At 42.3% G+C, this 13492-nt stretch overlaps 2 protein-coding genes across 8 annotated transcripts in view; one reads left to right on the top strand and one right to left on the bottom strand.

Moving 5' to 3' along the window:
• adcy7 (adenylate cyclase 7) overlaps positions 1–3581 on the top strand; it is a 60935-nt gene extending 57354 nt beyond the window's left edge. For 3 of the 4 annotated variants that reach the window (XM_034581800.1, XM_034581799.1, XM_034581798.1), the window contains exons 26-27: positions 1055–1179; positions 2381–3581. In XM_034581800.1, the coding sequence (XP_034437691.1) occupies positions 1055–1179; positions 2381–2527 (272 nt within the window). In that variant the 3' untranslated portion in view covers positions 2528–3581. The remainder of the gene's footprint in view (positions 1–1054; positions 1180–2380) is intronic. The other variant, XM_034581801.1, reaches the window with a different exon arrangement.
• Positions 3582–3618: 37 nt separating this feature from the next.
• Positions 3619–13228, bottom strand: brd7 (bromodomain containing 7). 4 transcript variants are annotated; one of them, XM_034581804.1, is made up of 17 exons: positions 13096–13228; positions 12513–12757; positions 12315–12408; positions 12167–12224; positions 11875–12019; positions 11609–11719; positions 10770–10939; positions 9867–9981; positions 9504–9579; positions 7984–8091; positions 7745–7880; positions 6943–7054; positions 6779–6826; positions 5923–6013; positions 5000–5143; positions 3929–4069; positions 3619–3804 (listed from the first exon to the last, which is right to left on the bottom strand). In XM_034581804.1, the coding sequence occupies exons 1-17, from the start codon at positions 13142–13144 to the stop codon at positions 3731–3733; spliced, it is 1917 nt and encodes a 638-aa protein (XP_034437695.1). In that variant the 5' UTR covers positions 13145–13228; the 3' UTR covers positions 3619–3730. The 4 variants fall into 4 exon arrangements, with proteins under 4 accessions (XP_034437695.1, XP_034437697.1, XP_034437698.1 ...); XM_034581806.1 differs by having other exon boundaries at positions 5923–6010; XM_034581807.1 differs by having other exon boundaries at positions 5923–6010; positions 6779–6823.
• Positions 13229–13492: the final 264 nt, after the last annotated feature.

Below are 13492 nucleotides of genomic sequence, written 5' to 3'. Positions count from 1 at the left end.
GTCCTGACTCAGTTATTCTTCGACAGTTGATTCTGAGCAGAGAAAAGTTTTGCTTCAAACATTTACATTTCTTTGGTGATAAAAACACAACTTGAAACATAAACACTGAAATGTCACAGTGAGAGGTTCAGAGTTCTGTCACCATCAGCTGCTGTGTCTGAACACTGACTCTGAAACAGAATACTCTCACTGCTGCTCTTGAAATTTAAAAGCAGTGGTAGTGTTTGGCTCCTACCTATAAATGATGACATCATCATCATCCCCCCCCCGCTCTGAGTGGACTCATTGATGTTATTTGACTTACAGCTAAATCCTGCCGCAGCTTTGGTGGAGGACTCCATTTATAGGGACACACACTGTTAATGGTGTCATATGCTTCTGCTCAGTTTTAACTCTCAAAACAATCAAACATGTTTAAAATTATTGTTTTGTAAGAGAAATGTTTTGGTGACATACATAGGTTGTTATGTCTGTGTGTTGTAGTCCCTGGGAAAGACTGTGTCTGCCTGTAGTTTGAGAGATAATGGAGCGTATGGAGGGTTGATTCTCATCTAGGCTACTTCACCTTAGCTTCAATTATGTGGAATTGTAATAATTAAATGTAATTAATGGACTGTGACTATGTCCCTTCATATCTGCCGTACTTGAATATAGGTCTTAAATTTAATTCATTAAGGTCTTAAACATTCTTCAAATTAGTTTGTTGAGTCCTGCAGAAAACCCGGCGCACACACACACAGAAACACATACAGGGAAACAACGAAGTCAATACTCTGCTTATGTTGATGCTGCGCGCAGGGTGAAAACTGTCCAACCCTTTTCATTTTATTACTTCAGTGCACCCTTCACAAAACACAGGTTCTTTTGCTGTTGTCAGTTTTTGTCCTTGACAAAAATGAAATTACAAACCAACATTCTAGTAATGAATGAAAATGTTTCAACATCACCTCCTCTTTCTGAGCTGAGATGAATGTTTATGTGTATGCGCATGACATCATTTATCGTAAAACAGAGTCAGATTTGTGACCGCGTGGCCTCTGTGGTTTTTCCACAGGCATCAATCATGGCCCGGTAATCGCTGGAGTGATCGGGGCGAGGAAACCTCAGTACGACATCTGGGGCAACACGGTGAACGTAGCGAGCAGGATGGAGAGCACCGGGGAGCTCGGAAAGATCCAGGTACGTCCGGCTCAGTCCAACAAAGGCAAACAGCAATATTTCATTCAGAGCTGTGAAAGGTCAGAGTACACATAGTTGCGGCTCCAGAGCTTTGTTTGGTAAATGTCAACACAATCATGGCTAGATTCATAAAGATCCCGTTTCAGACTCTGCCCCACATTGGAGGTTCTTCATTCAGCTCAACAGAAAAAAAAACTGTTATAAGAATTTCTAATGAGATAAACATTTTATTTCCGTGCACTTTATGGCTGAATCACATTTATTTGTGGATTTGAAGAAATTCATGCTTTAACTTGAGAAACTACTTGAATGACTTTGATTTTGAAAAGCGCAGTGAGGAGGTATAACATATAATCTGTCTGTTTAGAAAGTGTTTGTTATTCAGAGTTTAAACAACAACACGCTTCACTCAGGAGCTAGAATCAGTTTTAAACTCAAAAGAAGCTAGAATGACGCAGTAGAGCACAAACCTTCACCAAGGACCAACACATTTCTACGAGCCTCATATTGTTCAGTAAAATACAGGAATTTTTTTGATTAGAAATTCACAAATGAATTCCTGGATCCACTCTTAGAGTGAATGGGTTCCTCCTTGGATAAAACCTCACCCTTCCACCGTAATAAGAAAAGTGGTTCAGTAGTTTTTGTATAACTCTGCTCAAGGACCTCCAAACAGCAATGAAAACATAACCTCCTTGACAGAGATAATAATGTTACGTTCATCATGATAGTTAGCGAAATCATCTGAGTTTTATCTTGATAGGGTTGTTGTTCACTCAGTAGAGCACAGACCTCCACCAAGGCCCAACGGTGCCCTTATGAAACCACATTTAAATGAACTAGATCTGGATTTTTATTTGGATATTCATCAAATTGCACACACTCATAGATATCATTCCCCTAAATATGTCCTTTCAACAAGATCCATGAATTCACCTTTGAGAAATCAGCGAAAATGTTGAAAAACAACAGATGTCAATGTTAAATAAAGTGGTAAAAAAAAAATTCTGGATCTGCTTTGCTATCCGGGCTCACACCAAAATTGAATGGGTTCTCCCCCTGACCTATACCACATCCTTTTAGCTAGTTATGTGGTAAACGGTCCAGTAGTGTTTTAAAATAATTTTGCCAACTATCTAACAAATAAATAAACACGGATGAAGACATAACCTACAATGTGTCTACTGCGTCACCTGCACAGGTAACAGAGGAGACGTCTGGCGTGCTGCAGAAGTTGGGCTACTCGTGCGAGTGTCGAGGATTTATCAGCGTCAAAGGGAAAGGGGAGCTGAAGACCTTCTTCGTGTGCACTGACATGAGCAAGCAGCAGGGTATGGGGCTGAGCTGAGGCCCGGCTGCCGCACACCCACAGAACTGGAGACTCCTGCACACAAGTCGACGAGTTTACAAACTCCTGCACGCACCACAAGTGTTGACACAGACCTGACTGTAACGTAGCCGTGCTCCCATGATGTCACTGGACGAAAATACTGAGGTGTGTAAAGGACAAACAAAAAAAGAAAAGGATGCACCGCTGCTCTCTGCCCTTTAGTCAGATCAGGGTGTGTCAGCCATGCTGGAGACTTGGTCAGTACGTACAATCACAACCTTTTCTATTCACAAACACATTTACGTCCAGTGCTCAGTCACTTTTCTACCTTTTCTTTTTTGTCTTTAACTTAGATGTCGTTTGGGAAAGAAAAAATGTAAATTGTACTAATGCCAAATAAAGTTGTCATTTTTTTTGAAGACCTCTTTGGTCCTTTAAAAACAAAACAACGGATTGTGTTTGGATCATATTGTGAAAGCCGTGAGGGTTTCCTGTTTGACACTCTGCTCTGTTACTGTGTAATGAGCAGGACGTACGTGAAACAGCATGTACTTTAGATAAAGATGTAGAAAAACTTTCACTCTCTTTTCAAGCTGCAAACCTGAAAATCAGTTTCCTCATCAACTCTGAATCATGAATCTAGTACTTCTCTTCATGTAAAGTTCTAACATATACGACGAGTTATTTGCTGTTTGAGGAGGTAGACAAATCCATTTGCTGTGCGTTTGCCATCTGTTAGAAAATGTCCTTTGCTGCCTGTTGCATATATGCTGCAATGCAGGAAACGAGTGACGCTCTGTGCTGCGTCCTCAACAACCCGCCTGCTGTCAATGTTTCTCCAGCTCCGGCGGAGATGGTCACCTGACCTGCTCTGGATCGCTCTCTGTGCCTCTGAAAACCTGATCTGTCTCATGGCCTTGTCTTCTGAGACCCATCATCTTGTCTCTGATTGTGGTTACATAATAATAATAATGATAATAATGATAATAATAATGTATTGGCCTTTATGTGAACAAATGTGACATTGGATTTTGTACAGTTACAGAATGTAATAAATGTTTTCCTAAGTGTGGTTTGTCATTAAATATTTCACTCTATAAGCCAAGGTATTCTTTTTTTTATAAAAACATGGTTTATTGATTGAAATCCATACAAACGTCACAAAAAGCACCTTTTCATACAAAACTTAAGTTATTAAAGTAAATGTGAGTGGTTGACATTTCATTTTACAGCCACGACCGGAGCTGCATCTTGACAAGAGGACGAGGTCTCCATCGGTTCAGCAGTCTCCTCCACTGAGAAGTAAATGAGAGGTGATGAGTTCGAAGGTTAAAATTCTATATTCGAGTGAAAAACTGTATTTCCCATCTCTGAATGTGTCTCTTTTACTGCATATACCACAGGAGAGGCATGTTTTACCTGTTGTGAGGTCAATGAAGGGCTTGTGTGGTCCTGGGGGCACGGCGATGCCCATAGCTCTTCTGATGCCGTAGATGCTGCTGACGTCGCATGGCGCCACTTGGCCAGTCAGCTCGGCCAGATTCCCCGTCACTTTCTCAGCTGTAGAGACGAGAGAAGGAACATTATAAAGGCAGCAGGAAATTGCAGGAAGCTTAGCGTTATTTGTATTTGATGGAGATGCTATTCACGATCATCTACATTTTTTGTACTATTGATTTAACCTATAACGGTATCTTTAAGTAAGTTTGACATTTGAGTTTCTTCCCCTGTTCTTGATCTTATTTATAAACTAAACATGTAGCCAGAGTTAGCAACCGGTTAGCTTAGCATAGCATAAAGGCAGTTCAGTTAACATGTTGTATCGTCTTAGTTTATACTGAACAACAATGTGAAACGTTTTGTTTTTAGAACTTCCTTGAGTCTCAGCTGGTTGCCTGGCAGCCTTATTTTCAAATGTTTTTTTTCATCTGAAGAAGCAATTGTATGTTGAGTAAGTTAAATACCTACTAAGACAGATCTGGCTTTTTTGCTGTTCCCAATCTTCATGCTAAGCTAGACTAAGCCAGCTAGCTACATATTTACTGAACTTTTCCATGTATAGCATTTAGCTATGTGGGCTGACGTCAGTGTAGATGTGCACGTGATTTCAGGTGCAGAATTTATTCGTCATGTTCTTCCTCCTGCATCTACCCAGGCACATTCCCTGGCCTGAATGTTTTGGACATTTTCCTTGTTGTCTGACCCGAACAATCTCCTGCTAGAGTGCAGAGTGGAAGCTGCTTTAAGCAGCATTAGCCTCAGTAGACTTCAGGAGGGGACAAAACAGAACTGCAAATATTTAACCCCCATAAATTCCAAACCCAACCATCACATCACACAGTGAATGAGGTCAGTGTCACAGGCTGAACGTGTCTGAAGCAAAAAGACAAACCACATCTGTGTAGGATGGACACTACGGAGGTAAAAGGGAGTGTTGTTACAGGTCGACAGCTGGACGACACAAAGAGGCTTTCAGCGAGACGCTCTTACCCAGCTCCAGCTCCTTGGCGGTCGGGGCCAGCAGGCAGATCATGTTAGGAGGCTGCTTGGCGCTCAGACGCTCCCTCTGTGCCTCCTGCAAGTTGCGCAGCAGCTTTGTAGTCTCATCCAATTTCTGCTGGAAGTGCAGGGCCTCTGTGACAGATCAGGGAGAGACAGACAACACACACACACAAACACACTTTAAGTACTTCCACTGTTTTTCTACAGTTGCCTCCTGTGTTCGGTTACACTTGTTGAACACAATACATCCTTTCTCTCTGAACCTGTGGACCCCGTAAGTCTCACTGTCACATTCATGTGAGAGCGCTGAGCCTCAGTCTAGCTGCTCTCAATGGGGCTGTGTTTTAATTATCCTCAATGGTAATTTAGAGATTATTTCAGTCATTTGCAGTTTTTTCTGTTTTCTATCTCTGTAGTTTGGGTTTAACATGTTTGTTGGGCAGTGAAAACAATCTGAAGCTGTCAGCTTGATTAAAATGTTTTATTTTCTCCTGACATTTAAAGAATAAACACATTCCGCCTGTCCATACCAGTTGTGACGAGATCCCTTACTAAGCTCAGTGTAAATATTATGTAACAAATCGCCATTCAGCATTAAAAGGGTGATTTCTGTCTGTCTGTGTTACACAGACAAAGACACCGACTCGATTTGACTACGTCAGGTTGCTGACGCCTCATATTGGTTCCAGCTGAAATAAAAAACACAGGACTGGCATGAGACTGAAATCAGTTTTGTAAAGGATTTCTTCAGGGCTCATATAGACAGGAGGAACAACAGTGACAAACACTGCTGTCCACATACATATGGGCATATGTCAACCTATCTTTAAATGGCAAAAAAGAAAATAAATACATTCCCTGATAATTGTTATTTGCATCCCTAACGCAACAAACTCGGTGAGAAGCTTTACCTCCAGACAGCTCCCTGGTCGTCTGCAGGCCTGCAGCGGAGCACAGAGAGTCCAGTCTCTTGCAGCTGGATGCGTCGGGTTCAGCTACCTTCTGGAGACAGAGGGGAAAATATGTTCAGTCAGATTAGAGAAAAGCATTTCTCACTAGATATCTTGTGTTTGAAGGGAACATGCAGGCGGTTTTCTAGCCTGTTAGGTTGTCCTGCTACTTTGCTCCAGTAAATTGAAACGTAAAGAAATGCTGCAACACCCGAGCAGGGGAGGAGAATAAACTGGAGCGTGGCCAAGAACAGCAAACAGCCAGGACAGAGGGCGGCTGTGTGCCTGCTGGAGCAGCCTGCGCATCGGTTTCCTTCGCTGCTCTGAGGAGCGATTCAGCCGTGCAGCCAGCGGGCACTGAAAGAAAACACGGGCCTCTCCGGTGGGCATTTAGCGAGTAGCACCGCTGCGTTTCGAAAGGGAAATGTTCTTTCCATGCTTGGATGGATGAAAGCTGACGGCAGGCGCCTGCTATGTTGACACAGCTGGTTGATGCAGCAACCATCTGCAAAGGCCATCTATACTGACAAAATGAAATCAAGTATCCCCACATGAGGTGTTATGCAAGAACATGTGCTTTACAAGACACAACGGCACAGCGAGACCTGCTCTTCCAAACATCCCATCAACCCAACGAGGGTGGCTGCCTCTGGTTTTGTGTTACATCGCACAAGCTGATATTTCTCATTACGAACTCCATGTCCGTTTCCATTTGTACGGTACAGTGGGGGAGACGATGTGCAGAAGCTGTTTATCACTGAGGACACAGCAGGTGTTTTTATGTGAGATCCAGCTGCAGATTTGTTCCATCTCTTACCTCAGTGGCGTCCTTCTTCTCTTGTGTTTTTTCTGGCTCCTTCACCTGTTGCAGAGGTAGAGCAAGACAAATTACTCAGTAAATGTATTCTGGAAGATTTCAGGCAGTGCAGTTAAACTCAGTGGTAAAGTTGGATCAGTTACGAAATCACAGTAACTTCTTACTGGCTCTGTCTCCATCAGGGTTTTTGAATGCTGTCCGTTCGTCAGAGCATCGAGGAGATTGTCGGCCTGTTTGTACACGTACTCGTCGGATTTAGAGAGAAACTCTGACAAGCTGTCAAACACACACACACAATTATTTTCAATAATGAGAACTCAGTATTGACACTTCCTGAAACTGAACCTCCTACACACTCTTAAGACGTACATGCCTGACAATAGTTTTCATTCATTTAAAAACAAAGTGGCAGTGTTTCTTTTCTAGGAAGAGAAATAAAGGATTGACACAATGACACAAAAGACAATGATCGAGGAATAAAAGATTCTGTCAAACTGAATCGACACATACAATGACAAAAGATGAAGAAAACAAAGCATCTCAGCAGGCACAAGAGTTGACAACCTCACACAAATATTGGATGCAAATATAAGTTGTATTACAAAAATGTAGTAAAGATGGAAACATTCAGAAAGATAACTACGTGTTTAATAAAAAAAACACTTCAGTGCAATAACATCATAGCATTAAATTGAGTCATTAGTTCTAAACAAACCTTTAATCCTCAAGATTTGTATTCATTTTAAAAATCTTGGTGGGGATTTATAAGAACTCAATATTTTTTTCAAACTAACAAGACGTTGAAGAAGAAGCATAAGAAGTGAAGTCGGGCCGTGGACAGCTGACCTCTTCCAGACTGAGTAAACTTGGTGAATAAGAGAAACATCTGGAAAGTAATCAGCCAGGAATGCCTCAAGTGACGTTTTTGTGTAAATGCAGTTGAGGTCATGGTCACACTGCACATACCTGTCTGAGCCCTGCAGACTGCAATCCTCTCCATACAAAGAGAAGATAAGGTCAGAATCGTCCTTGCTGACGTTGGAGAAGCTGGAGTCATAGGTGGGTGCGTAGGAGGTGAACGGCCCGTAGCTCATGTAGGACACTGAGGAAAGTGTTTCACACACAAAACAGCCCATTATCAATGGTGTCCGCCGAGAGATCTGATGTTAGCTCTCTGCCCACATGACGTCATCACAGTAGAGTACCTGGAGTAATCCTGTTCCTCTTGTCCTCCCTGAAGCCTGGCAAGGTGTTGACACCGCTCTGCAGCCGGTTGGACATCATGCCCAGTTTCACAGGACAGTAGCCAACATCTGGAACAAGAAAACACAATATTTGACTGATCTCATAATATGGCTACAACTAACAACTATTGTCATTAAAGGGGACATAGCATGCCCATTTTACCACAAGTTGATATGGTTCCTTGGGGTCTTAATGAAATGTCTGTAACATACTTTGGCCAAAATACCACAAGGATCATTTAAAACAGCACCCTTTTTACCCTGTATAAAACAGCCCTCCACAGAGTGACCTGTTTTGAGTGCCTGTTCCTTTAAATGCTAATGAGCCAGCTCCCCCCTCCCCCCCATGATTTTAAACGATATAAATTACATATTTTATATGATATAAATTATCAAATATGTATCCCATACTTTGTATTCCCCTTCTGTTGTCCTGGAGTTTTAATTTTCCCAATCACATAATTAAATGTCCCCCTCTGCCCATCCACTACAAGGACACAAGCAGACAGACAGAGAGAGAAAGAGAGGTGGGGGGGGGGGGCTAAGAAGACCATCATTTACCCCCGAACCCCGACATTCAACGGGTACAACAACAAGCGGAGAAAGCAGAATCGCGGGCTGACCTTATATATACAGTCTATGGGGCTGACACTGTTGGCTGTGTGGCGCTGACACAAATTCCAGCTCATGCACGGGAGAGCGAGCGGTCGCTCCCGAGCAACTGCTGCAGCCTCCCAGTCCCAACGATCCAGACAAATGCCACATGTGAGTGAATCGTGGGCTGACCAGCGGAGAAATGCTCGTCCCGTGTGAACAGCCCGGCTGCGCGCTTGGGAACGGCGCTGCGCTGCCTCGCAGCCTCGCTGCCTCCGGTGTAAACCCGGCGTAATGAGTGTGGGGGGACGGGGGGGTGGGCCAAGGCCATGTAGGGAGACTTCCAGTTCCTTGTTACGACACAAAACCCAGGAAGCTCAATCGAGTCGCTCAAGCATGACGTTTCTGACTTAGAGGAACTATAACAAAACGCGCGAGTGTTTTTTTCCCAGAGTTTTTGGGTTGGTAGACATGCCAGATACCCACATTAACCTGTAGAAGCACTAACAAAGTGGAATTTGCATGCTATGTCCCCTTTAAGATACTCTCCTCTAAAATGTTTAAAAATAATGAAAAAAGTCCATCACAGTTCCCCAGAACTCAATGTAATATATCCAATATCAACTCTCTTGTCCGAATCCTAGGGATCTAGGAAAATCAGGAAATATTCTCATTTCCAAAAATGGAACCAGTGAATTTTGCCATTTTTAAGATGTTTTGGGGTATTTTCCCTAATTAATGGGACAGAGAAATGGGGAGAGAACATGGACGGGAAACTAAATAAGGGAATAAGTAATAACTTTTTTAAGTTAAAATAAATTATAGTTAAGTTAAATTTAAAAGATGGTGATTTATTAGCGCTCCATTATGGTTTTAGGTGTTCTTACCTCCTACTGAAGGATCTGCTGGGTTGAGGATAGTCATGGTGGTGGAGCCATCAGACTTTCGTCTTGCAAACTCCAACTACACAACAAATACATTTCAATTATTCAAAGGCAGGAAACATCCACTATTGTGGTTAAACATTTGGGATAAACATTGAGAACATCAGACAAATAACTCAACAGTCAATGATCCAGCAACATCATCAATCAAGCAACAAACAAATTCAATATGACCCTAAAACATAACTAAACATTTGTTTACAATAAGTTAATTTTCTTATGATGCCATGTTTTTGAATAGTTTTTTTTATTGGAAAATATGTTTTCCACCAAAAGAACATCCTTAGTTGAACCCTGCATTCTCACATCACACTGCAGCACTCTGTTGGACAGCTTTCCTCCAGACTCCTTGATGACCTTCCGGATTTCCTCCAGCTCTTTCTCTGCCTTTGCTGCTTCGTCTTTGGAGTCCTTGTCCTGTCTGCAAGTGAAGCACAAATTGAAAGATGGCAGCTGAGACGCTGTGACCATGAAAGAAAAAGTTTTTTTTCCCCCTTTGTCGTGAGAATAAAAAGAATGCAGACACAGCAAAATACAGCGAGGAGAAAATATGTGAACTTTGCTGTTTGCCTTTCATTCCTCAGATAAACTACCTGGAAGCATTTAATTGGCATAAATAAGCATCATGATTCCATACACTATAATTTGAATTATAAAAAGGTGACAAGTAGCTGAAGGGAAATCAGCACAGTGACGGTGAGTCAGAGTCGTAACCAACACGTAAACGCCATTTTCCGTTTCAACACTTAGCAACAACACACTCATCTCCCAGATGCACATCCATGTGAGGAGACAAGACTCAGCACGCTCTTACGCATACTTAACATTCTCTGCCTACAGCTTCGCAGTGGAAAGGTGATTTACTCAGAAGAAAACACTGTCATAGAAACTGCTATGAAAGTGGGAAACATTTTTAAGGTGATGAGTGACGATTTCATCTTTTTGTTTGAAACATCTGGGATTGTGGCGGGCAAGATGACAACTGTATTTGACTGTAACTAATTTTTTTTATAGTATTTTGTTCGAAATCAGGGACAAATTGGGGGAAATTCTCAAGTGTGTGTGTCTTTAAGAAATCTCTGAGATCTTAAACAAGTGTTAATCAAACTTAAGAACTTTAAACTATGGAGCTTCAAGGGGTCCATGTATTGAATACATAATCATGATGAGATTTTGTATGACGTGTATGAAGTCAGCAGGTTAAAGGACCTGGGTGTACTGGGTGTCTGGGAGCTCTCGCTGGTATCTGTGGTGGAGGGTCCCTCTCTGTTCTGGTCCAGGCTGGTGCCCCCTTGATCTTCAGACTTCCACAGTAGTTTGGCAGAAGGGTCAAGGCCAGACATGAACTCTATACTCTGTTTAAGGCTCTCCAGTCTCTCCTACAGAAAAGACAATGAAACATATTATATTAAACTTTGTATCTGGAAAGGAAAATTAGTATGTAGAGAAACAAAGCTTGTCTCATAATCCTGTTGGCAATACCGATGGTGCCGTATGACTTCACTAGGGGAACAGAAAGAATCTGCTGCCCTCATCTGTTGTATCTTTGAAAAAGCAGGGTCCCTTGATTTGTTCCAGGGCTCAATTTAAAGTTTAAAGCAAAAACAACACAGCTACACTGAGTATACAATGAGAGGGACCAGGCAATGACATCCTGTGGCATGTTAGGTCTTGTGTCAGAGAATCGAGTTTCACACAACTTCAGTAAAAGTAGTTTAATAAGTAGTGAGTAATATTTTGTTGAAGGATCTCTCTAACCTTGCTTTAGTTGTCAAAGACAATAAAAGTGTGGAGATTCTAATAATAACTGAGCAGTGGTCATATACACAAAAACCAAAATAAAAAGAATGCTCCCGAAAAACTTTTTTTTAAAACTTTTACAGAAAGGGAAATTATTTGAATACTAGATGTCAAAAATCCCATTGTGAATGTTGGTGGGATTAATTTACTGGGAACAAAGGAAACATGATCTCTTCACAGCAAACTGAACAAGAGCAAAATGCTGTAATTCATAACACAAGTCTTTTTCTGAACCTTCAGTTTCATACCTGACTCAAGATCTTCAGTCCAGAGTGTAACAGTTTCCGAGCAGCTTTATGGTAGATGGTGTCAGGTTTGTTGTAAATCATGGCGTTTTCACACATGATCCTGAAATCCACCTGCATCAACAGCACAATCCACGTTAAAACACCAAACACAAAGTACATTTATAAAGTTTAAACAAGTTAAACTAATTAACAAAGTTATTTTAGTTATTCTTGCTGTGTCTCCTTTAACGTCTACTCAATCACTTGTGTTCAGCACTGACAGGTACCTTGAGCTCATCCAACATCTGGTAGCCCTCTTTCTTTACTCTGTCCTTCATTGTGCTAAAGTCCATTGGACGCTTGATAATTGCTGAGTAGCCAGGAGCGATGAGGTCTGTCACAGGAAACGAGAAGAATGCACTGGGGTCTTTCCTGCAGAGAATAGACACAAACAGTATTTATTCGCAGCACCAGGAAAATGGTAACAACAATAATAGATGACGAAAGAGAGACAGAAGGGTGAGCTAAAACATTTATCCCCAACAATGTTCTCACATCAATGAAAGATCAACACCATACCTCTGGAGCTGCCTGATGAGCTGGTTCAAAGCTTCCTGCAGAGGAGTCTGTTCTTTCTCTAAAAGTTAGGAGTAATTCAAAACGATTAACAAAGGCATCAGTAAAAACATGCAAAGAACCTGAGGTGTGAGATGAGATTTGTTTTTACCTTCCTGTTTATCCAGCTCTGAACGAATAGGAGTTCTGCATTGTTCTCTTTCATCATCTCCATCTCCATTGTGTCCTTTCTTCTTCTTTGTCATCTGACATTGCAAAAACAAACACAAATGAGTACAATCCATGTACAAACTACCCAAGCATCCTGATTCCTGTCTCTTCCTGGTGACATGATTTTCAGTGACGTTACCTTCTTCTTCCCTCTGTCGTCCTCCGGTGAACCAAAGCTCTTCTCTTTATCTTTCTTCTTTTTCTTCTTCTTGTCTTTGGGTTTGTCATGGTCCGCCGGCTGCTCGTCGTAGAACGTGTCCAGAGTCGAGCTTCCGGCTGTCACCTCGTTCCCTGACACCTTCAGCACCAGCTTCAGGGGTCTCTCTCCGTACTCTGCACCCCCCACAGCGACAGGGGGAGGAGGTTTGACCGAGCGAACAGCAGCTACTACACAGTGAGTACCGACAGACACTAGAAACATTAGCTTTTAGCAGCTAGTTAGCTCAACCAGGAAGCGGTTAAGAGAAGCTAAAGCTAGCATTATATTGTAGTGTGTTCTGCAATATCCTACATTGTTTTCAGATTTAGTTTGAATGAACATACAGTTAAAATGGTGCAGAAACAGTTGCTTAACGGTGAGCTAAAGTGCTAACCACCTAGCTAATAGTATGCTAACACAGCTACCAAGCGCGAAACATGAGCATTATGCTCTCGTGTTGCAAAACATAAATCAATCAGCAGTTTAAACCAGCACGTGTCTGCGCTGTGTGTCAGTGAATTACCTTCATGTCCGTGTTTTTCGGACTTGTGCTTCTTGTGCTTCTTGCCCATTGTTTGTGTTTTGACCTGGAGACTGAGCGGCTGCTCTGTGGAGGCGGAAACACTACAGGGGAAACTGCGCAGCGCGATACACACAGCGACACCTGCCGGGCGGGCGGGGGTAGCGCACGTTGAAAGGACCATTCTTGCCTCCAGCAGGAGGCGCAACAGATCAAGGAGTAAACTTTAAGTGGGGACCAGCCCTGAGTGAACATTTGTCCTGATGACCAGGATTCTTCTAACTGTCATTCTAAGGTATCACAACTAGAATGGCACCCAGGAGAGTGTATACCTCCACCAACAAATTCAAGCAAGCTGCACCAAATTGCACACACTCATAACTATCAGTTCCCCCAATAT

This window comes from Hippoglossus hippoglossus, chromosome 3 (assembly GCF_009819705.1).
Source record: "Hippoglossus hippoglossus isolate fHipHip1 chromosome 3, fHipHip1.pri, whole genome shotgun sequence".
Lineage (NCBI taxonomy): Eukaryota > Metazoa > Chordata > Actinopteri > Pleuronectiformes > Pleuronectidae > Hippoglossus > Hippoglossus hippoglossus.
This window is presented reverse-complemented; position numbering and strand designations above follow the sequence as displayed.

Coding starts and splice junctions, on each gene's coding strand:
- brd7 (XM_034581804.1), bottom strand. CDS start 13,144: ATGGGCAAGAAGCACAAGAAGCACAAGTCCGAAAAACACGGACATGAA. Junction 12,409..12,512: donor ACGACAGAGGGAAGAAGAAG/GTAACGTCACTG, acceptor TTGCAATGTCAG/ATGACAAAGAAGAAGAAAGG. Junction 3,805..3,928: donor CTTCATTGACCTCACAACAG/GTAAAACATGCC, acceptor TTTACTTCTCAG/TGGAGGAGACTGCTGAACCG.